Below are 24,594 nucleotides of genomic sequence, written 5' to 3' on the forward strand. Positions count from 1 at the left end.
TGATGACCATGATCATTCAACAAAAACCTTTCCTTTCTGATGTCAGTGGTGAACAAGGAAATGTGAAGAATAAATGAGGAAACATGAACCCATAATTTCCTTTTACTCACATTTTCCAGCTTTGAATGCCTCAATATACTCCTCCCATGTACCAGGGTGAGGTACCAGTTTACACATTCTTGAGAAATGGTAGTAGGATACCAGACAGTCCTTTGCATTTCTAGCCACATAGATAATCTGAAATCAGCCAGCAAGGGAATTGAGACAGACAGAAAACAAGACAGAGAAATACTTTTGCTCAGTGCACAGGACCGCGTTATTAGAAGAATCTTAGATTATCCCATATGAGTAACTGAACATGCATGCATTTTCTATGAGCAGGAGGATCACATCTTTCAGTTTGCTCAGCCAGAGTTCCATTGTATATGTATGGTCTGAGATAATGATTAGGAGCATGCCCCACCCCCCTCAAAAGTATCCTGGTTTGCATGATAAATACTATAGTCCCCTTAACACTGATATTCCTAGAGGCTAAGGAGGCCACTGTGGTATTTTCCAGTGTATGAAGGATAGGTCCTTCTTGGCTTGCATTAAGCAAGGAGTCTAGCTAGGTTATTGCATGGGGGAGCTAAAGTTTAGTCTCCTAGCTGACTAGTCTAGTCTTCTCTACATACAATGAGCTGCAGCCTTACAGATGAATGATTGCTCCTACTTTTCATTTGTGGCAAGATTGTAGGATTTTTGAGGGCAGTGCTAAGTCTCTCTTTGGAGCTGCTTGTGACGATTCTTCTCATTGGAAAATCAGGGAGGTGGTCTGGCTGGGGAGAGCTGACCCCTTGGCTTCTTGTCCTGCAATTCCCTTTCTCCCATTCACTGCCCAGACTTCCATGCCCACCTGTGCTGCTATGTGCATTCTCAGCAGAGCTGGGGAGGAAGAGCACATAAAGGGTTTCTCAAGCATTTTCCTAAGTCTCACTACTGAACAGAATTTCTGTGTCCAACAGAACCACTCACCCAGTAACATTTTCCTCTCAGGCAATCAACCCAGGCTCTGGCTTTTCTGACTGCCTTTCCACAGACTGCTGCCTTGGAGCAGGAACTGGGAATGTTTCTCTGCCTCTTTTTCTATTGTTCAATTTTTCTCTGATATTTATGAGAGCATATAGGGAACCAAAAAATGTGACACAGTTGCACCATCTTGTCATAATGTAAATGTATTTCTTAATGCTTGTGTTGGTTATTGGCTTTTTGTAAGGCTGAGTAATTGTGAAGGGGCAGTCTGGCTAGACAGGGAACATATTCAGTGTGCTCGTGGTGGGAGTGAGATGACCCAGGGTGACCTAACGTCCAATACACCTTCTGCTGATCCATCTGTGTGAGTCCTCTGCGGCAGCTGTAACAAATTCCTACAGGTGTAGTGGCTTAAAAAACAATAAGAAATTTATTCTCCTATGGTTCTGGGATTTCACTAGATTTCATTAGGCTCAGGTCAGGCTGTTGGCAGGGCTAGTCCCCTTTGGTGAGGTTAGGGGAGAATCTCTTCCCTTGCAATTGCTAGCATCTGGAGGCCACCTGCATTCCTCGGGTTTTGACTCAATCCCTGGCTTCATTTGTCACATCTACGTCTTCCTTTTATCCTCTTGCCTCCCTTTTATAAGGATCATTGTGTTGATATTTAGGGTCCAGGATAATCTTCTCATCTCACGATCTTCAGCTTAATCACATCTGCAAAGCCCATTTTACCATATAAGGTAGCAGTCACAGTTTCTGATGATTAGGACATGGATATCTTTAGGGGATGGTTATTTAGCTTACCACTGCATCATAAAATGAAAATCTTGGGCTAAACTCTCTAATGTTACTTCCTACTCAATCCACAGTTCTGTGTAGATAAAAAGAGGTGCTGTCATTGAGATTTTTACATTTTTAAGAGGCCTGGTTTTACAAAAAGAAGATGCTAGTGTGATGACTAACAATATGTTATTGTGTATTCTGACATTGAGTCCACAATATCATTTGGTAATAGTATTGCTTCTTGAGCAGCAACAGTCACATATGAGTGAAGTTATCTATCTGTGTGACTAAAGCAGGAAGTTTTCACAAGTCAAGGTGACCTGGGTAGAATCTCAGGGAAGCAGATCTAGGAATGGGATAGTGGGGCCCCTGGGTGGCACAGTGGTGATCCCGGGGTCCTGGAATTAAGTCCTACTTCTCCCTCTGCCTATGTCTCTGCCTCTCTCTCTCATGAATAAATAAATAAAATCTTTTTAAAAAAAGTAATGGGATAGCGCTTTGATATGTGGAATCCTATTCAATTGTATTGTACCTTGCTTGGAGATGGGCAAGATGGAGAGCTGGTGACTCAGAGAAGTCCAGAAAAGAAGAGAGTCAAAAGCAATTACTTGCACTGTGTATCTGAGCACTGCACAGAGGAGAGAGTATCTTGGCTAACAGACGACTCTTAACGGTTTCAGTGGTAAGGGTTCAGTCCGGGTTTTCTTTCTTTCTCTTTCTTTCTTTCTTTCTTTCTTTCTTTCTTTCTTTCTTTCTTTCTTTCTTTCTTTCTTTCTTTCTTCTTTCTCTTTCTTTCTTTTGTTTCTTTCTTTCTTTTTTAAAAATATTTTATTTACATTGAATTTGCCAACATATAGTATAATACCCAGTGCTCATCCCATCAAGTGCCCTCCTTAGCATCCATTCAGTCTGGGTTTCTAAAATACCTTGCTCCCAGAGAGAAGACATGTCTAGCTGATACAAGCTAGATACATTTGATTTGATTCTGCTAGATGGCTACACTTTTTGTGGCAAGTGTATAAATCAATATTTGATTTATATTCTATAGTTCATTGACTTTAAGACTCACCAGTGAAGCAGTTATCAAAAAGAAATACTGGTATATTCGATGTACATTCCACATTGAACCCAAATTTGGAAGTGTCAAAATAAATGGAAATTTTTGAAAATGGAGAGCATAGAGGTGTAAAAGTTCCTGGGAGTTTGCTCCATGAGATATGCTCTAAGGGTTGCCAATGTAATATCATGGTCTTATGGTTGTCCATCCACCTTTGTCTTGCTCTACCTTTCCCTCCACAGGTTTTACCTAAATAAATTCTCTTCCTTGGCCTTGGCTTTTTCCTTCTTAGATGATTTGAACTAATATGATCGCCTTCTTCAGGAAATGTGTCTTTGTTTTACCACTTGCTCTCTTTTGGCTGTGGCTTAATCAGCAACCAACTAGAATGATTTTGTCTGAAAACCTTTTAGCATGTACCCAGAAATAATATTTGGAAGGAAAGCTGGATCCAGCATGCAGTATGTGGGAATATGGGAGTAATGTCACCCTCTGCCCTATACCTCCATTGGTTATTGATTTTTCAATATCTTTGATTGTTTCCACCTCTATGGAGACATTGTCTGTCCATACTGACCAAAACTGGGTTTGAAAAGTTGGCTTTTCATACCTTTGAATTTTCTTTCCAGAAGGAAGGTGGCAGCAACTGAACAGGCAGGTGAGTCTTCATAGTTCTAGGAGAAGGCATTTTCTTGGCCAACTCCAGACCTGGGAAAGAAGGCCACACCATTTAGCTAAACACTTTTAAGCAGCTCTATGAATTCAATATTATTATTTTGTTAAATATCTGTAATGAGATTTACCAAATAGTTGCCTCTGCCTAAAATTATGGCTTATATGTTTAAATGCTCCCCTCCTAATGACACCTTTACTGTCCATTCAGCTAGAGGAAAGCACTAATAAGATACTAGAAACCATGCAGGCAACGGTACTTTCCTTATTTGCTGGTTATTGGTTGTACTTGTGTGGGAGGATAAAGATGTGCTGGGAGGTCTGAGGCTGCTGACCCCAATAATTACTTGGATATTTGTCCTTTGGGGCTTTTCTGTTTCTTCAATGGGAAGTAGATAAAGGCAGCTGGAAAAAAGCTGGCATCCCTCTTAAGGGAGGAGGGCTATTGGCCAGTTCTACAAGGCTAACAGTTCCATGGGAATAGCTTCAGTCTTTCTTTTAACCTTTACAGACCAATAGCAATGCCACCAGTCAAACACCAGCACTGTGCTCTGTGCTGGCATATATTTTCAGATGAAAAATTGAGCCTTACAGTGATCAAGTAATTTCTTCAAGTTAGTAAATGTGATAGCCAGGACTGGAAATCTGTTAGACTGTGGGTGTGGAAAGCTATAGAGGGGGAGGCTTAACAGACTTTGTGGAAAGCAGCAGAGAGGCAAGGGATAATTAGATAACAGATAAAATCTTCCTTGGAAACAGAATGCCCAATGCTGAATGTTAAAATACCAAATGCAGGCTGGGATTTGGCCACACACAGCACCAGATTTGGGGAAGGGCTCACAAGGGAGGCAGAGTGGCAGCCTTGGTTGGAGAAGCACAACTTCTGGTGGAGAATCAGATATATAGAGAAGGGGAAGCACCCCTAGAGACCCAGCAGTGACGGGAAAGAAGGAAGTATGAGGAAGAAAATTAAAAATCCTGCAGAAGTGAAAGAAATGGCATGCTAATTCCTTCTCCCTGCCCACCACTACACCACCTGTAAGCAAAACTGCACGGCAGAGGACAGCTCAGAGAAAAGAGTGTGTTTCAAACTAGGAACTAGGGCAATGAAATTAATAAAAACAGAAAAAAGTAGATCTCATGAATACAAAACTGCTATAAAAACCAGGAAAGGCAAATCAAGACCTTTAACCTGATGAAAATGCTACCCTCAAACCCAGTTACAAACCTAAACAAAATTGTAACGTGACACTCCAAACTTAATTAAATATCCCAAACAAACATTTGGAAATATGAACAAATAACTCAGAAATATGAAAATTAGGAACCAAAATAGATGTCTCACCCCCTCCCCCAAAAAAGAGAAAAAGGGGACAATTGAAGAGATTCAATGGAAATCAGGAGAAAAAGATAAGAAAAAAGACACAATAACATAAGAAGTGAGGATTAAATCATAAGGTTGACAATGAAGGATAGTTTTGAAAGAAAATTTAATCTAAGTTGTTGGAAAAAAAGAAAGAGACAACCAGGAGACAGGCAGTGAGGAAATAAATAAGTAAAAAGGGTCAGAGAGAAGGTGTTTGAGTTGGAAGACAGGCACAGCAGCTCTAACTTGGACATAAACTGCAGTCCTGAGAAGAAAATGAAAACAGTGAAATAGAAGTAATATTTAAACCTGTAACCCGAAAAAGCTTTCTGGAAAAGAAGACTTGAATTTGCCTCTGTCGAGATTTTGGCTAAACTACTCCATAATATTGCTACCCTGTCATCCATTCTGTGTGGCTAGGTGACCTGCAGGGGCTTTGAGCTGACCTTGCCCCTCCTGCCAGCTCATGCCCAGGGGCACAACAGCCTGCAGAAACTCCCCAATACCCCTGGGATCAACAGTCTCCTTGCCTCCCAGGACCTTTCCCTTGAGCACTCCCTTAGATAAGACCCCTGCAGAGTTTACCTAAACCCTGCTCCTTTTGGTTTGAATTGACCAATCTGGATTTAGCCCAGGAACCCCAAAGTTTTCCTTCTGTGGACCCTAATAAGGGCATGTGTCCCAGGTCCTGTCTCTCTGCCTGCATCCTGTCTTCATCTTTCTGTTTGGCCCCTTGAGGCATGCCCCGTGCTTCCCCCAAGACCTGGGAGTAGTAAACCTCTCTATTTCAATTCCCTGTGGTCTTTTCTTGAACTGAGGCTCACCAGCCCACCTGGGGCTCTACTTAACAAATGTTAGCTTAACAAAGTCACAGTTGGCTTCACAAGCAGGGTAAGACTGAGTCAGTTTCCCTTTGATAATGAGAAATGCATTTTAGCTGCAAATGGCTTATCAACTGGCTTTCTCAGGTGGTAGGAGTCCATTGCCTACTGGACTTTGTGCACTGCTTTGTGCTATTGCATACGTCCATTCAGAGAGGCTGCTTGAAGTTCCCATCCCAAAAGTACAAGCTCCCCCAAAAGCAACCAGAGTTCTATCAAACCTCAAGAGTATTGCTAATTGCATGTAGATGTGTTTTCCTTTCATTAATGCCCAGGGGGGTACACACTTGCTAAGTATTAGACTTTGAGTGTGATTCTCAGCTCTTAGCACAGACCCACTTGCTTACTGTTAGGGACAACTGGCTAAGAATTTCGCAAGGTCTGTTGCTCTTAGTTAATAGAGGGGAACATGTGAGTTGTAAACCTTGCCCAAGTGTGGGACCAGATAGAGACGCAGTGCCCCTAAGAGGAGACTCTCCTGACTTGATTGGCTGTGCCTGTAGGACGCACTAGGACTCTGAGTTCTAATCTGGATGATAGGGATGCCCTCACTGGGGAAGTCATGGCCCCTCAAAAAGGCAAGAGTGGCTGGGGCCTGTGGACCCTCTGTCACTGTGTACCTTGCTGCTGTGGAACCTTGTTCCCTGGCCCCAGGGGAAACATGGTCCCACTCCTGGTGTGTACTGTACAAAATCTAATGACCTAATACAAATGACCTAAGCACCTGGTACCTGCACCAACTAAAGTGCCTGAGGAAAGTAGCCAGCTTCCCACTAAATGTAAAACACTTGTAAAGGTGGCATGGGCACTGATCAGTGTCAAGATGTACCAACATGCCAAGGCACTGGCTCTATACTCTTGGGGCCTAGGGGCCAGCCCTAATCATCCTGCCATTCGTTCAAACTATGTTTGATGGTTTCTGCCATTAAGGTTCCCATTCCCAGTATTATAGAGATAGTAGGTGCTACCCCAAAAGCTTGGGGTCCTTACTTTGCTGTCCTAGATCTAGCCAATGTGTTTCAATCAGTCCCGACAATGGGAGACTCCCAACTTCAATTTGCTTTCAGTTTCAAGGGCACCTTGAACATTTATTTGGCTGCCCTTGGGTTATTTAGGTACTCCTGCCATTACATATAGCCTATGCAGACAAGATTTAAATTCACTCAAACTAACTTGCTGCCACCTTTGGTATTATATAAGTGACATTCTCCTTCCAGAGCCCTTTAAGGATGCCATCCAGAAGACTTACATGTAGTAACACATTTATAGCAAAGAGGATGGGCCATTACCCTGCATAAGGTCCAAGAAACAGCCATTTCTTTCAAGTTTCTTAGCATCAGGAGGCAGCTGAGAACTGTGAAATCCCTCTCACTATAAAACATCAACCTCTCATAATTAAGCCTCCTATTATATTTTGGCAGGCACAGCACATATTAGGTGTCTTCCTTCACCTTTTGGGGGCAACACATTCTACACACACCACTTTACTAAAGCCTATTTGTGCTGTTAGATGCAAACTAGCTTCTTTCCATTTGGGAGAATCTCACCAAACTGCCTTGTAGCTGGCCTAGCAAGCATACAGCAGGCTCTGTCCTTAGTCTCTCTGGGTTCAGACTTCTGAGTTGAATCAATGGAGACATCGGATTAGGCCTCGTGGAGTCTCTGGACTGAGCACAGCTTTATCTGGCTGCCCAGGGGATCTGGATCAAAGATCTGCCCCCCATGGCAGCCTAGCACAAGCAACTTGAGCACCAAATTTTGGCAGCTTCCTGAGCCCTTTTAGAGACAGAGGCATTCACAGCCCACACTGTTTTGCAACAAGTTCCCATCCTGCACTGGGTTAGGGATTCAATCCAGCAGAGGCTCAGCATGGCTCCTAAGACCTCACTGTTAAAATAAAAATGATACCCTCGAAAAAGGGCTCAATCTGATATTATAGGGCTTTCCAGATAATAGGAAGACATGTCTCCCTCACACTTAACCTCTTGCCCACTGATAATGGAGGTGCAGCTGGTGGTATCCCCACTGTCAGCCTCTCTAGCAGCTTGAAAAGCTCCCTGGACTGTGTGTCTGACATGGAAAGAGAGTCAGTGTTCTTCACATACGGCAGTGCCACCGTTGTGGCTAGCCTGGGTAATAGGGTTGTTGGTAGATCCCTCCAGCCTAACCATATCTGTGCTGGAAAAAAGTCAGCCAGGCACACAATTGTTCTGCGGGATGGCTGGGCACCAAGGGTGGCAGGCCCTATTAGAAGAGTTTCTTTTAGCATGCTACCAGATGTGGATTCTGACCCAGAGCTCATCTTCCTCTATATTAAATGGTGCCAGTGGGAGCGGTGCTTAAAGGAGTCATTCCATCCTTACACCATACCTCAAATTATATCCCAGGCTGAGTGGCCCTACTGATATAACCAAATTACACCCATCTGGCTGGCAGGTTTATACTCTCACCACCCTACCATAGTTTTAATGGACTTATCACTGGATTATAAGCTGCAATCCACAAAATGTCCCTACAATGAGCCTGTCAATGTGCCTAGAATCTACATGCATTGTGGATGGGGTTCTCACAAAGCTGTGCCACAATCATGCATGCCTCTCCCTCTCCTTTAGGAGAGAGGGAGTGCATGCACAAGGGGGTGGGATAGAGGGAGAGAGGAAGAAGCAGATTCCCTGCTGAGCAGGGAGCCTAATGTGGGGCTGGATCCCAGGACCCCGGGATCATGACTTGAGCTGAAGGCAGATGCTGAAATGACTGAGCACCCAGGTGCCCCCTCACAACATCTTCTTAACCATGCATATATAAAAAAAAGTTGATTTCTGTTGATCAACTCTGAGATACACCAAAGTGAAATTATTGTGTTTTAAGAAAAAAAATCTTTAGTGTCTCCAGATGAAATGGTTCATAAAGTCAAGGGAATTAAACTGGCTTCTCCAAAATAGCATACAAAGCAAGGAAACAGCACAGCAACATTTTTAAGAAACTTAAAGAAGTGTGAATGAAAGATATACCCAAGCAAGTTGTGCCTCAAGTATCAAGATTATAGAAAAAAGTTTAAAACATGCAAGAACTGGGGACACTGGGTGGCTCAAAGGTTGAATGTCTGCCTTTGGCTCAGGTCATGATCCTGGGGTCCTGCGATCGAGTCCATCAGGCTCCCTGTAGGGAGCCTGTAGGCAGCCTGCTTCTACCCTCTGCCTATGTTTCTGCTTCTCTCTGTATGTCTCTCATGAATACATACATAAAATCTTTAAAAAAATGCAAGAACTCACAGAATACAATACATATGCATATATATACACACACACATACATACATATATATATATATTCCTGAGCAATTTAGTAGGGTGAGTTTAATTTCCCTGAGAGATGACTAGGAAAGCATTATTACAAGGCTTGATGATGAGCATTTCACAATATTTAATACTAGAACTAAAATTTAAAAGGGTAAGGGGATGGGTGGAAGAACAACATGTAAATCTTAAAGTTTCCAACAAAGTAGAAAAAATGCAACTTAAAATTTAGAGTGAGATTATTTGTGGTTGTATAAATAATCGAAAGAATTAAAAAATTCCTTTGAAACTGGCAGATCAGGTAATAAAACTTTAAGTAAGAGAAAAGAGGATTAAGTACTTATAAAAGGGGATAATAATACACAGGCAACCAATCACTAGGAAGAAAATTAAAAGTTTCTTAAACAAAAACAAAAAGTCAATGGGACGCCTGGGTGGCTCAGTGGTTTCAGCTTCTGCCTTTGGCTCAGGTGGTGATGCCAGAGTTGTGGGATCGAGTCCCGCATTAGACTCCCTGCAGGGAGCTTGCTTCTCCCTCTGCCTGTGTCTTTGCCTCTCTCTGTGTCTGTCATGAATAAATAAATAAAATCTCTAAAATCTTTAAAACAAAAACAAAAACTAAAAATAAAAGCAAACCAGAAAAGTGGCACACAAAGGCATCCAAATTGGTAAGGAAGAAGTGACACTTTCACCATTTGCAGGTGAATGATACGATATAGAAAACCTAAGGATTCCATCGAGAAACTACTAGAACTGATAAATTTGGTAGGGTCACAGGATACAAAGTCAATGTACGAAATCTGTTGCATTTCTATACAAGAATAATGAAGCAACAGAAAGAGAAATAAAGAAAGCAATTTGATTCACAATTGCTCAAAATAATAAAATACCTAGGAATAAACTTAACCAGGGAGCTAAAAGATCTGTGCCCTGAAAACTGTAAAACATTGATGAAAGAAATTGAAGACAACACAAAAAAATAGAAAGATATTCCATGTTTATAGATTGGAAGAAAAAATGTTAAAATATCCATACTACTTAAAGCAATCTACAGATTTAATGCAAGCCCTATCAAAATGTCCTTCTACATTTATTGAAGCATTTACAAAGCCAAATTATGGAAGCAGAGCAAGTATCTATCAATAGATGAATGGATAAAGAAGTTGTGGTGTATATATACACAATGGAATATTACTCAGCCATAGAAAAGAATAACTCTCGCCATTTTGTAATAACATTACAAAAAAGGTGTGGCTAGCATCATACTTGATGGTAAGACCTGAATGCTTTTTTACCTTAGGATCAGGAGCAAGACAAGGATGTCTGCTCTCATGATTTCTTTTTTTTTCTTATGATTTCTGTTCAACATTGCACTGGAGGTTCAGGGAGTGCAAGAAAATAAGGAAAAGAAATAATAGATATCCAAACTAGAAAGGAAAAAGTAAAAATTTCTTTATTTACAGAACACATGATGGTTCATGTAGAAAACCCAAGAGAATGTACAAGAGTTACTAGAACCAATAAGCTAGTACAAGTACACTTGCAGGGTACAAGGTTCAAATACAAATATCAATCATATTTCAGTATATGAGCCACAAATAATTAAAAATTAAACTAAAAAATACAATTTATAATAGCATAAAACAAAAATATTTATGGCTAAATTCGATTGGAGATGTGCCAGACTTAAGTGGTGGAAGGTACAAAACACTGGTGAGGGAAATTAAACAAGGCCTAAGTAATTGAAGAGATAAACCACATTCACAGATCAGAAAACCTGACTTTGTAAGAGTAATAGTCCTCCCCAAATAGATCAATAGATTCAATGCAATCCCACCCAAATATCAGAATTTTTGTAGAAACTTATGGCTTGATTCTAGAATTAACAAAGATCCTGAAATAAATAAAGCAACTTCTATAAAGAAGAAAAAATTTGGAGATTTTTATATTACCTAATTTCAAAACTTATAAAGCTAAAGTAATCCAAGGGGGTGGTATTGGTATAAAGGTTGACACATGATGGAAAGGAACAGAATAGAAAATCCAGAATATTCCCATATACACATAGTTAATGGATTTTGTAAAAGGGGCCAAGGTTATTCAATGGGAAAAAAGATAATTTTTTTGAACTAAATGTGCTAGATTAGTTGGCTCAATCTATTAGGGGTTTTTAATAGATATTCCTTTACAAATGAAGAAATATTAGGTTTTGAGAGTTAATAATTTGCTCAGTGTCCCCTATATAAAATACTTGAAGCTGAATTGTTTGATTCCAAAGTCTATGGCTTTTCAGCACTGGGTGACCTCCTATTACAAAAGCTACTATTTGCCACTATTTACTTTATAAAAACACGTCATTTATTTCCTTTTTTTAAAAAAGATTTTATTTATTTATTCATGAGAGACACAGAGAGAGAGGCAGAGACATAGGTAGAAGGAGGAGCAGGCTCCCTGTGGGAAGCCCAATGTGGGACTCGATTCTAAAATCCCAGGATCACTCCCAAAGCCAAAGGAAGATGCTCAACCACTGAGTCACCCAGGTGTACCCATCTCCTTTATTTCTAATTGATTTCAAGCTTTTTAAGGGTGTTGTCTGTGTCTTATATTTCTTAGTATCTTTGAAGTGAAGTATAATTGTTGATGATAATGATATATATAATTTAGTTTGATTCGGTGGTAGACAGGTTATAGATAAATATATTTGAAGACAATCCTCTAAAAGAAGGGAGCATGATGAAAGAGGATGCTAGGAATCATCACCCTGCCTTCTCTGTTATACATTCATCATCAGTCTTGAATTCCCAGTCACCAGTAGAGAATGTGCTGTGTCATGCTACCCAATCATATATTTTAGAATAGAGATTTGGAAGTCTAATTTCTCCGTTGAAGGGAGTATGTTGACCTTTACTGTTTTCCCGGTGTCCCTTGGAAATTTTTTCCAGAAGGCTGTAGAAATAATTCTCTTTTCAGATGCAAACTGACCTAGCACAGTGGTCATGGGTCTTAGTTATAGCTTCATGAGTTTTATTTGGGCAAACTTACCTGAGTTGAGGGGTGGGGGTAAAGCCCACTCAATGAAAGGATGCCGGTCGAAGGTATTGGCCCTCTGGCACCTCTGCACATCTCCGTCATTTTGGATCAGGTCCACAATTTCTTGTGTCCAGGTTGTGCCTAGAGTATTGGTTATTGTTAATTTCATCCACTCACTGCACAAGTTAATTCATTTCCTCGATTATTTATGTATGCAGTAAAATTCACATATGCTGAATGTTAAGCAGAATCAGCTCACTCTTAATCCCCAGTGCCTCACACAGGGCTTTGTACCTAGTAAACATAGTTTGAACGAATGAATATTGAATCAAATGCATGTAGGAAGATGCAAAGATGAATTAACCCCTGTCCTTGTCCTAACAAGTTTACAATCTTTTTGGATTAGATAAGTTGGGACAGAGACTACCTTTTGCCTAGCTTATATTCATTCTTCCTTTCTTTCTCAAATTAATAGATCCTTGATTTTTATCTGGGCATATGGCTAATTGCCTCAAAGGTAATATTCTCCAGTCTTTCTTGCATGACGTGGCCATGTCATTTTGGGAAGTTGTCTTTCAAGACGAGGAACATGACCTTATTCCTCCTTTCCTACCCTCTTGCTGCTTTTTGGAATGTGTGGAGGAAGTCAGAAAGGTCTTCGATAATCAATGCAGCCAACATTTTAATCCTGACTACTAATCTCCAGGCTGCTTTTTCTTTTGGGTTTTCTGACACTTGTAGCCAAGTTGACTCTTAACTGACACAGAAGAGGAGTGCAAATAGGCTGGCAAAGAGCTAGACTGTGCTCACTGTCCACCAATATCCATTTTCCTTTTCCCATCAAAAGTATTTGGTGTCTCTCTCGCTCTTAGCCAGACCTGCTGCTCACTGATACATATGACATATACACAGATCACTAGAAGATGAACACTATAGAATAAGGGCAAAAGAATATTCAAAGGACTGCCTGAGTTCAGAGGACAGTCAACTTGCTGCTGAAGGCGTCAGTAAGGCTCCGTTGAGATGATAGCTTTGGAGTGAAGAGTTGAAGCAGGACTGGAATATCCATCTGCATTAAGAAGTCAGGGCATCTCAGGATCCCAGGTGGGGAACCTCAGGAACCAGAATAAAGACAGTCACATTTCCACATTGGAAGTGTATATAGGTTCCCAGGGGGTAAGAGGTGGTGGGGGAGGTAGGGATAAGGCTGGAAACTTGGGGGATGTCCTGAGGGGCTTTGAGATTGACTGCATAATTTCAAAGGTGAGCTGAAAAAAAATTCCTGTTCCAAGGTGCAATGCAAATCCAAGTTCAGTTCTGGGCAAAGGAAGTATCCAGGGCAAAGGAGACAGAAAAGGAGATTCTTGAGAAATTGAGCCCTGCTGACAGGAAGCCCCTGCCTTAGTTCAAGTAATGCTAAGTCATGAGAACAGAGTGAGGCTAAGGAGGGACTTCCCAGCCACGGGGGACAGAAATGTTCCAAGGAAGGTTCAAAGAACTATGGTAAATGGACCCTCTTCTGAAATCTTTCTGGTAATGAATACCGAGAGTTCCTCTTGTGGAGTTTAATGGCCATTGAGAAACTTTTCCAAACTTGTTAAAGCTTCAAGAATGTTTTATATTGGGGTGAAAGCCCTCATTTCCATGTTAGTGTCCCCCACTAAGAGATGCTTCTTATGGGCAAAGAGTGCGGTCACTTCCCAGATTGCTGGATGGGAACCAGGAATGACTCGGCAAGATTACTGTGAGAACTTTTGTGTAATTTCTCAGACTTTGCTTTTTAAATAACTTTGTAATTCAGGATCTGGCAATCTCTTTCTTTATCAGGGACCTACACAAACAGGAGAACCTTGGATCCTGGGGAATTGGAGCTCAGAAGCAAGTCTGGTTTCAGTTTTCCCAGGGCCAGCCCTGGTGAAAATTTGCAGTTTATTTTATTTTATTTTATTTTATTTTATTTTATTTTATTTTATTTTATTTTATTTTATCTTATTTTTTTATTTTATTTTATTTTATTTTTTGCAGTTTTAAAATAAGGAGGCCTCTCCAGGCATCACCATTCCTCTACAGCTTACCCACTGTGAGTTTCCCAAACCTACCTGACTTTGCATAGGATGCAATGAGGAGATCATCAGATTTTGCTTGGAAATTCCAGATGTTGTCCCAATTATCACTTATTATCTTGGTCATAAGGACTCCATTCACTTCTGTGGTTTCTGGTTTTATGTATTTTCCCACCAGCTGGAGATCTTTCATTTCTTCGAGGGGCATCTTTCTATGTAGGTTTAACAGACAGGTGCTTAAAAGAAAGGTCAATTCTCAAAACAGTCATTCCTGCCAAGAAAAATATTCTCTGAGGAAGTTAGGAGAGGTGTAGGTTAGGAGAAGAGAGTGAGAAGTTAGGAGAGGAGAGTAGTGGGCATTCACTACTATGCTTAATGTTAATTTAAGTGAGAGAAGTCAAAACAGGGGAGCCAGAAGCATTCTCAATAGCTTCCTTTCAGGGTATCAGGATGGTAAAGACACAAATATATTTCAGAGAAAAGCACATTGGAAGATGTGCCAGACCAGATGGGTATCGATGGGCTTGTTAGAGATAGCCTGTCTGTCTGAGGCCTGAGTGACAGGAGGGGACCAGGCCAGAGGACCACTGAGTTCACAATCCCTTGTCAAGTTTGAAGCAACCAGAGGGGCCAGAATGGAATCAGCACTTAGGCTGGCCCTCTACAACCCAACAGTGAAGTAGGCTGCGGGTGGGTTGGTGAATTTATCAATAGCTCTAGAGCTGACACAAGTCACAGAGCAGGTGGGGCAGAAATAAACTCATATTAGGGTTCCCTTTCAGCACAATGACCAGCAGAAGTTTCAGTGTGGCAGGTCTGGATTAAATAAAAGTCCCCATGTGCATCTACAGCTCTAGGGGTGACTCCCTGCCCCCAATCGCTGGCTGAAGAGAATTAGCCGCCAGCTGAGGAGGTAACCCCAATTTGCTTGGGGGAGTAGCCCCCACAGGCGTGGGATACCATAACTATTCCCTTCGCAGATAACTTTGCTTGTTTCCTGAAATCTTACATTTATTGTAGAAATGTAGCACATTAAATCAAACCACAGTATTACTAATTTTAAGAGTAATGTTGGCACATTTCGTAAGTACTTTTTATGTAGAAGCAACTTTGACATACTGGAATATCCAATAGATGAGCCTTGCAATGAGAAGTTAATGTGTTATTGAGTATTTTAGTATATAGACTTGGGATTTTAGGTTCAAAGGTTAGATGATTTTATCTAATTTAAAAAAGTTTAGGAGAATTTAAGAATCAATTCATAAGCTTAATTTTACTAGATTTGTAAGATTTAGTGAAGTAATTAGAATTTCTTTCTCTTTTTGTTATTATCAGACAACTGAGGCCTTTAAAGAGAGTAAATGCAATTTGAAATATTTATGAGAATTTTGTTAACTAGGTTAAAGAAGACTTTGTAAGTGGAAAACATTGACTCATATGCACCTGATACTCTGTGACCTACTACGGGGTGCAAGACTCTGGTTTTAATCTTAATTCCGAATTTTGCTTTCCTATCTGTAAAATGAGGGGGTCCACTCTGTAAACTCTAAGTTGCCTCTGATTTAACTGCATATCTAAATGAACATTTTCCTTAGCCGAAAGTCAAATAAAATTGTGACTATTTCATTTACAGGATGCTTTTGCTTTCTGAGACCCCTTCATTTTGAATAATTTCTATTGTTACATCTCCGAGTTTACTAATCTTTTCTTCAACAGTGTCCAGTCTGCTGTTTCTCCTGTTCAGAGTGTTGTTTGTATTTGAATTGTTTTCTTTTTTTTCATTTCCAGAAGTTTAATTGGGTCTTCTTTGTATCTTACATACCTCTTCCATCATGCTTGCCCTTTACCTTTTTTAAGATATAATTTTTATAATAACTTTTATTTTATTGTTTTTGTGGGGGGATATTTTTAAAAATTCATTTTATGTAACCAAAATAATTCACCCATTTCTCCTAATACCTTCCCCTCACGTGTGACAGCCACCATCGGTTCTCTGTATCTATGAGCCTAGTTTTAAAAATGCATATTTTTTCTAGAATCCACATATAAGAGAGATCCTATAGTATTTGTTTTTCTCTGTCACATTTACTTCAGTTAGCATAATGCCCTTGAGGTCTATCCATATTGTTGCAAATGGCAAGATTTCTTTTTCTTTTCTTTTCTTTTTTTTTTTTTTTTTAAGTAATCTCTATACCCTATGTGGGGCTCGAACTCACAACTCTGATTACAGACTGAGCCAGCCAGGTGCCCCTTATTCTTATTTTATGGCTAAATAATATTCCATTATTATTATATTCCATATATATATAAACATATATGTATATATGTATATATGGAATATATACATATATATCACAAATCCCCCCTATTTATTCATTGAAGAACACTTAGGTTATTTCCATATCTTGGCTATTATAAATAATTTTGTAGTGAATATGGGAGTGCATATATTTTTTGAATTACGTTTTCATTTTCTTCGTTAAATACACAAAAGTGGGGGCACCTGGGTGGCTCAGTCGGTTAAATACACAAAAGTGGGAGCACCTGGGTGGCTCAGTCAGTTAAGTGTCTGCCTTTGGCTCAGGTCATGATCCCAGGGTCCTGGGATTGAACCCTACACTGGGTTCCCTGCTCAGTGGGGAGCCTGCTTCTCCCTCTGCCTCTGCCAGCTGCTCCCCTAGCTTGTGCTCTCTCTCTGTCAAACGAATAAATAAAATCTTTTTAAAGTCAATAAATACACAAAAGTGGAGTTACTGGATCATATGGTAGATCAATTTTTAATATTTTGAGAAATCTCCATACGGTTTTCCACAATGGCTGTACCAATTTACCTTTCCAACCGCAGTGCACATGCTCCCTTTCCTCCATATCCTCACCATCACTTGCTGTTTGTTACTATTATTAAACATGTGAGCCTCCTTTGCTTTAAGTCTCGGTGTGACCTGCTGCCTCTGTGCGGGCCCCAAGGTGGGGGAGTTTGGGTGCATGGGCCCCTGAAGAGCTGTTTCTCAGTTTCCTACATAGTCTTGGGACATAGTCCTTGGTTTTCAAAGTTAGATGTTCTGGAGATTCATCTCTGAGGTATATGCCTTAAAAGTTGGGGTGCCTAATGTGAGGTATGGACACTTTGTTCCTTAGGGAGAAGCCCTGGGCTTTGAGTTCCCTTTCAGTTGTGGGATGTGGCGCTGAAGGTAGGATTTATAGTGAGATTTTGTTCCAACCTGTCCTACCCACTTCAATTTGGTCTTCCCATTTGCCCGATGTGTAGCTGTCACTCAGCCAATCTTTAGGGGCTTATAGAGAAATTGTTTCATTTGTAACTGTGGACTCAGTGGTTTGTGAGAGGAGGTGAGTTCAGGATCTTTCTACACTGCCATCTTGAACCAGAACGCAGTCTTTGGTGGTGATGCTAGGTATGTGGGAGGAGGGGTGTATGGGCAATCTCGGTGCCAACTTCTCAACTTTGCTGTGAACCTAAAACTGCTTTAGAAAATAGGGTCCATTAAAAAGTTAAAATGAGGGGCACCTGGGTGGCTCAATTGGTTACGTGTCTACCTTTGGCTCAGGTCATGATCTCAGAGTCCTGGGATCGAGGCCTTGGTTGGGCTCCCTGCTCAGCAGGGAGTCTGCTTCTCCCTCCCCTCTGCTGTTCCCCCCACTCATGCTCTCTCTTTTGCTCATTCTCTCTCAAATAAATAAATAAAATCTTTTTAAAAAGTTAAAATGAGTTTTCCATTCTTCCTTGTGATACATCTATTAATGTTTTGTCTAAAAATGTTTCCTATCCACCCAGAATGTTCAAGCCAACTGGATGCTTCACAGATATGTAGTCTGTTTGAGGCACACCCAGGCCTGCTGCACGTATTTTTTGCAGCACTCATGATGTGTTTAAAAATAAAGTTGACAGGTTACCAGTCTGGCAGGTTGGCTTTCATAGGGCCATGGGACATAGTGTGAACTTCAAGAAGTGACTCCAATGGTGGAAAATTCAAACAGGCCAGTGGAGCAGATGTCAGCAATTGTTGCCTGCCACACCTGTTGGTGCTACTGCTTCCTCATAAATGGAATGCCTGTTTTGCCTGAGTTCTCTTAGAAATTGTTCAGGTTTGGGTAGAAGTTTGAGATATTAAAAAATGGCATTTTTTCCAAGTGTAGAGAAATATGACTGTACCAGTGATTCCAAACATGGCCACAAGGAAGAGAAAATCTGGTCCCAATGGAGATCCTTTTTCATGTGCCATCATTCTTTCTCTCCATCATGTCCTGTGCTGGACCCACACTGGACTTACTTCCATTTCTTGAGTGGTCTTCAACCTTTCACAACCCTGCCTTTGTGTATCTATGCCCTTGCCCCTGGCTAATCAATGTCCAATTTATTCTTCTAGACACTAAAATGTAACTTCACTGTGCTTTGACCATATATTGTTACCATACAGCACATCAACCTCATACATCTCTATTTACACTTTATGCAACATGTTTTTGCAGGGAAGGAATCAGGTTATTCATGTCTCTCCGAGGAAAAAAATAGATGCCGCCTGTTTCAAGTCACATAGCACAGAGTATATAAAGAACTGATGTTTTAAGTTTGGAAAGTGTACACCTGTTATTCATCTCCTTTGTGTCAATCCACAATTCTTTGTAGAATTTTGTGAATGGAACTAGGTAGAGCCCTGAGACCAGAAATATGACTCAAGTCCCCACCTCTTCCCCCAAAGGAGACTGGTGCAGCTCCTACAACCCAGGCCTGACCCCTCCAGTGCTGCACTGGGGGGCTGGGAGGCTGCGGTTGAATGCTATTGCCAAGGATTAGCATGATATCCATGTGTCTGCACAGAGGAACACATTTCATTTATCTTGATGTCTGAGCAGAAAGCAGGCCTTTCACTAACTTCATCTGCAATCCCACAGCACTGGAGAGAATGGAGTGGCCCCCAAATATCTACATCTTAATCCCTGGAGCTTATGCATATGTCACCTTACATGGGAAAAGGGATTTTAGAGTTTAGAGTCTTGAGGTGGGGAGATTATTCCTGATGATTCAGGTGGGCCTGATATAATCACAAGGTCCTGCATGAGAGAGGCAAGGGGATCAGACTCAGAAAAAGGGACTGGGATGATGGAAGCAGAGGTCATCAAAAACAGAGGCTAGGGATCCCTGGGTGGCGCAGTGGTTTAGCGCCTGCCTTTGGCCCAGGGCGTGATCCTGGAGACCCGGGATCGAATCCCACGTCGGGCTCCTGGTGCATGGAGCCTGCTTCTCCCTCTGCCTATGTCTCTGCCTCTCTCTCTCTCTCTCTCTGTGTGACTATCATAAAAAAAAAAAAAAAAAAAGAAATCTTAAAAAAAAAAAAAAAACAGAGGCTGGGAGACTGTTCTAGAATAAAGGAGGCTAAAGAGAAATAACCAGATGCTTTGATTGAAACTTGATTAGATCTCGATTTAAAAACACTGTAAAACAGGGATCCCTGGGTGGCGCAGCGGTTTGGCGCCTGCCTTTGGCCCAGGGCGCGATCCTGGAGACCCGGGATCGAATCCCACATCGGGCTCCCGGTGTGGAGCCTGCTTCTCCCTCTGCCTATGTCTCTGCCTCTCTCTCTCTCTCTCTCTCTCTCTCTCTGTGTGACTATCATAAATAAATAAAGAAAAAAAAAACTGTAAAACAAGATACTCTTGAGACAGTTGGGGAACTTTGACTACAAACTGTTTAATGGTATTATGCCTAAGCAGGAGAGCATTTGAATAGCTCTGGCTGATTTATTCTCATGATTGTACTGTGAGTCAATATTCAATGAACTCTGCTCATCTATTCATTTCTCTGCTTGCGTATGTTATTTGTGTTATTAACAGTCTTCAATAGCTTTACTCTATTTTGTCTGATTCAACATTTATGGAATAGAATAGCTACTAAGATTATAAAATTTGCCAATTTCTTCTTGTGTTTCTCTCAATTTTAATTCTTTATACTTTGAATCTGCTAATGAGTGCATACTAGCTCAAAAGTTTAACCTTCTGAGTAAATTTTTCCTTCTATTATTATGAAACGCCACCTTTATTTCTGATACTGCTATTTTCTTAAAGTTTTGTGTGTCTGATACCAATGGCCACTATGGTAGCTACTCTTTAGATAGTGTTTTTTCCTGGTATACATTTTCCTAGGCTTACTCATTTTATTGTTTACTGGTTTCTTTCTGCCATTAAGAAATCCAGTCTCTTAAATAGTTCTTTTTTTTTTTTCCTTCTAACATGTTTTTCTTCCCTACTTTGCAAAATAGTATTTTATCTGGTGTTCTCAAGTTTCTGGGACAATATCTAAGATTGTATTTATTCTTATTTACCTTGCCTGGAACTTGTACTTTTTGATATCAAGTATTTGTAAGTTTCATAGAGTATTTCACATATTGTCTTTCTCCCACTGTCTTTGTTCTTACCTTGTGGAACTAACTGGCTTTATGTCTGACGTTCTGATTCTGTCTTCGTATCTCTTAGCCTCTCCATATTTTCCTTTGCTCTGCTTCTCTGGCTGTAGTCTATGTGATTTCCCCAGCCCTCCCTTTTATTTTATGAATTCCCTTTCCAGTTGGAAAGAGAGTGGCAGTGTGTTATCCTGCCGGCAGCGCCATGCTTATCAAAGATGGCATGTGGGGCGGCTCAGTTTATTGAGCTGGGGGTGGTACAAATGAGTGTGTAGAGGAGGTTTCCATGATAAGCCTCTGGTCTAGGGTTTTTTTTGGCTCATGGACAGTTGTTAACTGTCTCCAGTTTGGTCAGGTCAATGGCAGCTGGATGATTTTCATGTTCAAGGCCGTCCTATTTGGGAGGGACATTGCCCAGGAACCATTGCCAAGGAAGTTACCCAGGTTTCAGTGCATACAAATGACCACACAAAGGCTATGCTTAACCACAAGGCATATGCCTTTCCTCTAATCTGGGTCACCAGCCATTTGGGCTCTCAACCTCTGACCCTACCAACCACTCTGCAGGCTCCCCATATCCCGTGTTAATCCAGGACTCCTCAGCTCCACCATTCTGGCCTTTCTTGGTTACCACTCCCACACTCCGTATTGCTCCCACATCTCCAGGTCACGAGGGAGCTGTTGCCACACTGGTCTGGGCCTACTGCAGGGCACCACACTTGTGGTAGCCCTTGCAAATACATTGTTCTGAATTGCAAATAACACTCCTAACCCAAACACTGGAAACTGGTCATGCTGCAAGGGGGGGGGGGGCACCCTTTCAGCCACTGGCCCTTTGATTTCATAGACCACTGCCTCTGTCACTGGCACTATCTGCTTCACTATTATGTGTGTAGATACATTTCCCAGCCTACTGCTGGCTACACCCACCAGGACAGATCGTTTTTCTTTCCTAAGTCCGTCCTGCCCCCATTCAGCCCTCCTTGGCACCACTGACTCAGCTCAAGGATCTCATCTTACTGCCCGTTTAACACGGCCCTAGGCTCTCCTGCAGGATGTCCAATGGAACTTTCACCTCCCCTACCACAGTAGGCCTCTGGCATTACTGAACCCCTCAGTGGTCTTTTAAAATCCCTGCTCCTTAAGTTCCAGGACAGTACATGGACTCTTAAACGGGCTTCCTTGCTGCAGTGACAATTTAAACTTTTGGCCACGTGGCTACCACTTTCCTTACATCAACTGGGCTTGCTTGGCTGTGCTGCCTGATTGCTATCAGAGGGGAATCTGCTGCCTTCATCTTATGGGAGGAGATTATTTACAAGTTTCCCAACAATTTTGAGTCCCTTACCAATTTAAAATGTCAATCATGGGGCACCTGGGTGGCTCAGTCGTTAAGCACTCTGCTCTTGATTGAGGCTCAGGTCATGATTTCAGAGTCGTGAGATTGAGTCCTGCCTCAGGCTCTGTGCTCAGTGTGGACTCTGCTGGAGATTCTCTCTCCCTATCCCATTGCTCCTCCCCCTGCTTGTGTATGCTCTCTAGCTCTGTCTCAAAATAAATAAATAAAAAATAATAAAATAAAATAAAATGTACATCATCTCTCCTTCCAATATTCATTAGTGACCCAATGGGGGATACCTGGTTAGTGATCACCCCCTGGTTATAGACAGTCCTGGCCCATTAGAAAAACGAAGACCCCTCTGCTGCTGGACCACACCTACCCACTTGATATGCAAATTCCAGCTGAAATTCCAAAGTGTAGTGGCCTTAGTGGATGGCTCATTCCTCCTAATCACACCTCCCCATAGGAAGTGGAGACAGTTGCACCCAGAGCAACCAACAGAAGAGTGTGGATCCTTAAAAGGGGGAAAGAGGCCCTCAGGTTGGCTGACACCAGCAACATTAGAAGATGGCAGTGTGGTGCAACAGTCACAATAGTTGGCCCTACTCCACCTTGGAGGAGGCCACCAGTGGGTTGCCAACCCACAACAGCCCCAGAGTAAATCTCCACATGGGGCAGTCAGTGTGTAGGCTTGAAAACTATAAAATGCAAATGTTCACTGCTGCCTCTTGTACTGTGCCGTCTGGGTGGTGGTGCTTCTCCTGTCCCTGGAAAAGCTGAAACAGCACAGCCACTCGTTTGCAATTGCACCCAGGGTTGGGGCATGGCTAGTGTTTGAAGTCAGCCCTTCAGGGTTTGAGCCTGAGATGACACCAGATGTGGATACTAGCTGATGAGTCAAGCTTTCTCTCTCACATTTAAGGGACCCCTGGCACAAATGCTTAAAGGCCACCAGCCCTGCCCGATTTGGTCACGAGCATCCTGGCCTCCAGAAACAGGCCATTACACTGCCCTAATTTCAATCCTAATTGGCTGATAGGTTTATGCAGTTCAGATGCATCTCTGGTACTACCAACCAGGCCACTCCTTAAACTGCTGGGAGCATATCACACAATTTTCTTTAGATCAAGGCTATCCAGGTGCTTCAAATGGTTCTGTTCAATGATAGACTCATGCCTTGGAAGAGAGTACTATTCAGTCATTTGTGAGGTGCATCTCTGGGGGCCCCCAAACTTTACTGAGAATTTGTGATACCAGTAAATGCTCCTGGCAGTGCAAGCAAACCTTAATCAGGGCATCTTGAATCCATGAGACCTTTTGGCCTCTCAGTGCCCCTCCTGAGTCACCCTCCTCTGGGATGGTTCCTTCATCTGTGGCAATGCTGGAGATGATGACACCCAGGCCCATGATGGCATGGCAATCTGAGACATGACCACATGGACAGCGAGGATTCAAGATGTGGCAGTGTCCTCACCCATGACACAGCCTCATCTTGAATGGTACCTCTGGGACCTTTGCCTGTAGCAGAGATGGCACCCAGCAATGCATGACAGCTGATGATGGTGAACACTCTCCAGCTTGGTTGTGAACTGAACTCTTACTTATCATAATTCCCTGCTGGTAACCCCCTTGAGTGGTGTTTTCCAGAGCTAGCTATGTTTACCCCAAGCCTCCTTGCTTGCCGCTTGACTGTGAGGCAGGCTCCTCTCTACTGTGACTTTAAGCTTTAGAAAGCCAGGTATGTGTCCAGTTTTACAACCTTGTGCCCCCCCACCCCCGCCCCCAAAACCCTTTACTCAATGGCTTACTCTCACCACTCTTGTTAGATTGGTCCTCATCATGCATCCTACTAGGAGTTAGTGAATTTAATTTCTGTTGAGAGGACCCTTCCCTGGCTGCAGATACCACCACCACCACAGCACCTTTACAGGATCAAAGCTGCAGAGTCACCTTCCTACACACCCCAAGGGGACCCTTCCCCATCAGTCACCATACAGGGCTCCATGATCTTCCTGTGAAGCCTCTAATCATCTTGTTCGTTAGTCACTCCTTAGTGATTTCTTAGTACAGACGGTTGGCTTTAGATTCCTTATCGACACAGCAAGAAGGTGTATGTGCTATAAAGACTACCACGTGCTGCATATATATATATCGATGATTCTGGACAAATTCAGACAACTCAACGGTTACAAGTATTCCATAATCTCACCCTAGTTATCAAATCTACTTTAACCTTATCCAAAGACTCTGACTTATTTTGTTGGCTGGACTTCAATAAATGAAGGGAATGGTGTGACAGGATTTCAAACTGTGGTTTGTTCAATGATACTACTGATTGACATTTATGCTTTGCTCACATGTTTCATATACTGGGTGACCAATCCCTCCCTTTTAGTGGCTTTTATTTTTTTTTTATTTTTATTTTTTTAGTGGCTTTTATTATCTCTGCTGCCTGGGCAGTGCCCATGATTTTCCATAAAGACTAATGCCAAGGGATCGCGGGGTCAGTTGCAATGAGAAAACAGCTATTTTGATTTGCTGCCTAGGCATTTTACAGTATGACAGCCCTGCTCACACCCAAGATCTAGAATTCAGACTAGGACCTGAGTTTAGGATTGGCACCATAATTTCCTGGTTCATTTCCCCCAGGCATCTTCTAAAATAACTACTTAGAGTTA

The 24,594-nt window shown here is 41.8% G+C and overlaps 1 protein-coding gene across 2 annotated transcripts in view; it reads right to left on the reverse strand.

The window, feature by feature from the left end:
* Positions 1–24,594, reverse strand: part of SULT1C3 (sulfotransferase family 1C member 3) — a 34,186-nt gene that overhangs the window by 4,651 nt on the left and 4,941 nt on the right. The window contains exons 2-5 of one of the 2 annotated variants that reach the window (XM_025462805.3): positions 14,195–14,370; positions 12,108–12,236; positions 3,462–3,559; positions 111–237 (exon numbers count right to left, since the gene is read on the reverse strand). In XM_025462805.3, coding sequence (XP_025318590.1) covers positions 111–237; positions 3,462–3,559; positions 12,108–12,236; positions 14,195–14,366 — 526 coding nt within the window. In that variant the 5' untranslated portion in view covers positions 14,367–14,370. Of the gene's footprint in view, positions 1–110; positions 238–3,461; positions 3,560–12,107; positions 12,237–14,194; positions 14,395–24,594 lie in introns of both variants that reach the window. The other variant, XM_035696110.2, reaches the window with a different exon arrangement.

This window comes from Canis lupus, chromosome 10 (assembly GCF_003254725.2).
Source record: "Canis lupus dingo isolate Sandy chromosome 10, ASM325472v2, whole genome shotgun sequence".
Lineage (NCBI taxonomy): Eukaryota > Metazoa > Chordata > Mammalia > Carnivora > Canidae > Canis > Canis lupus.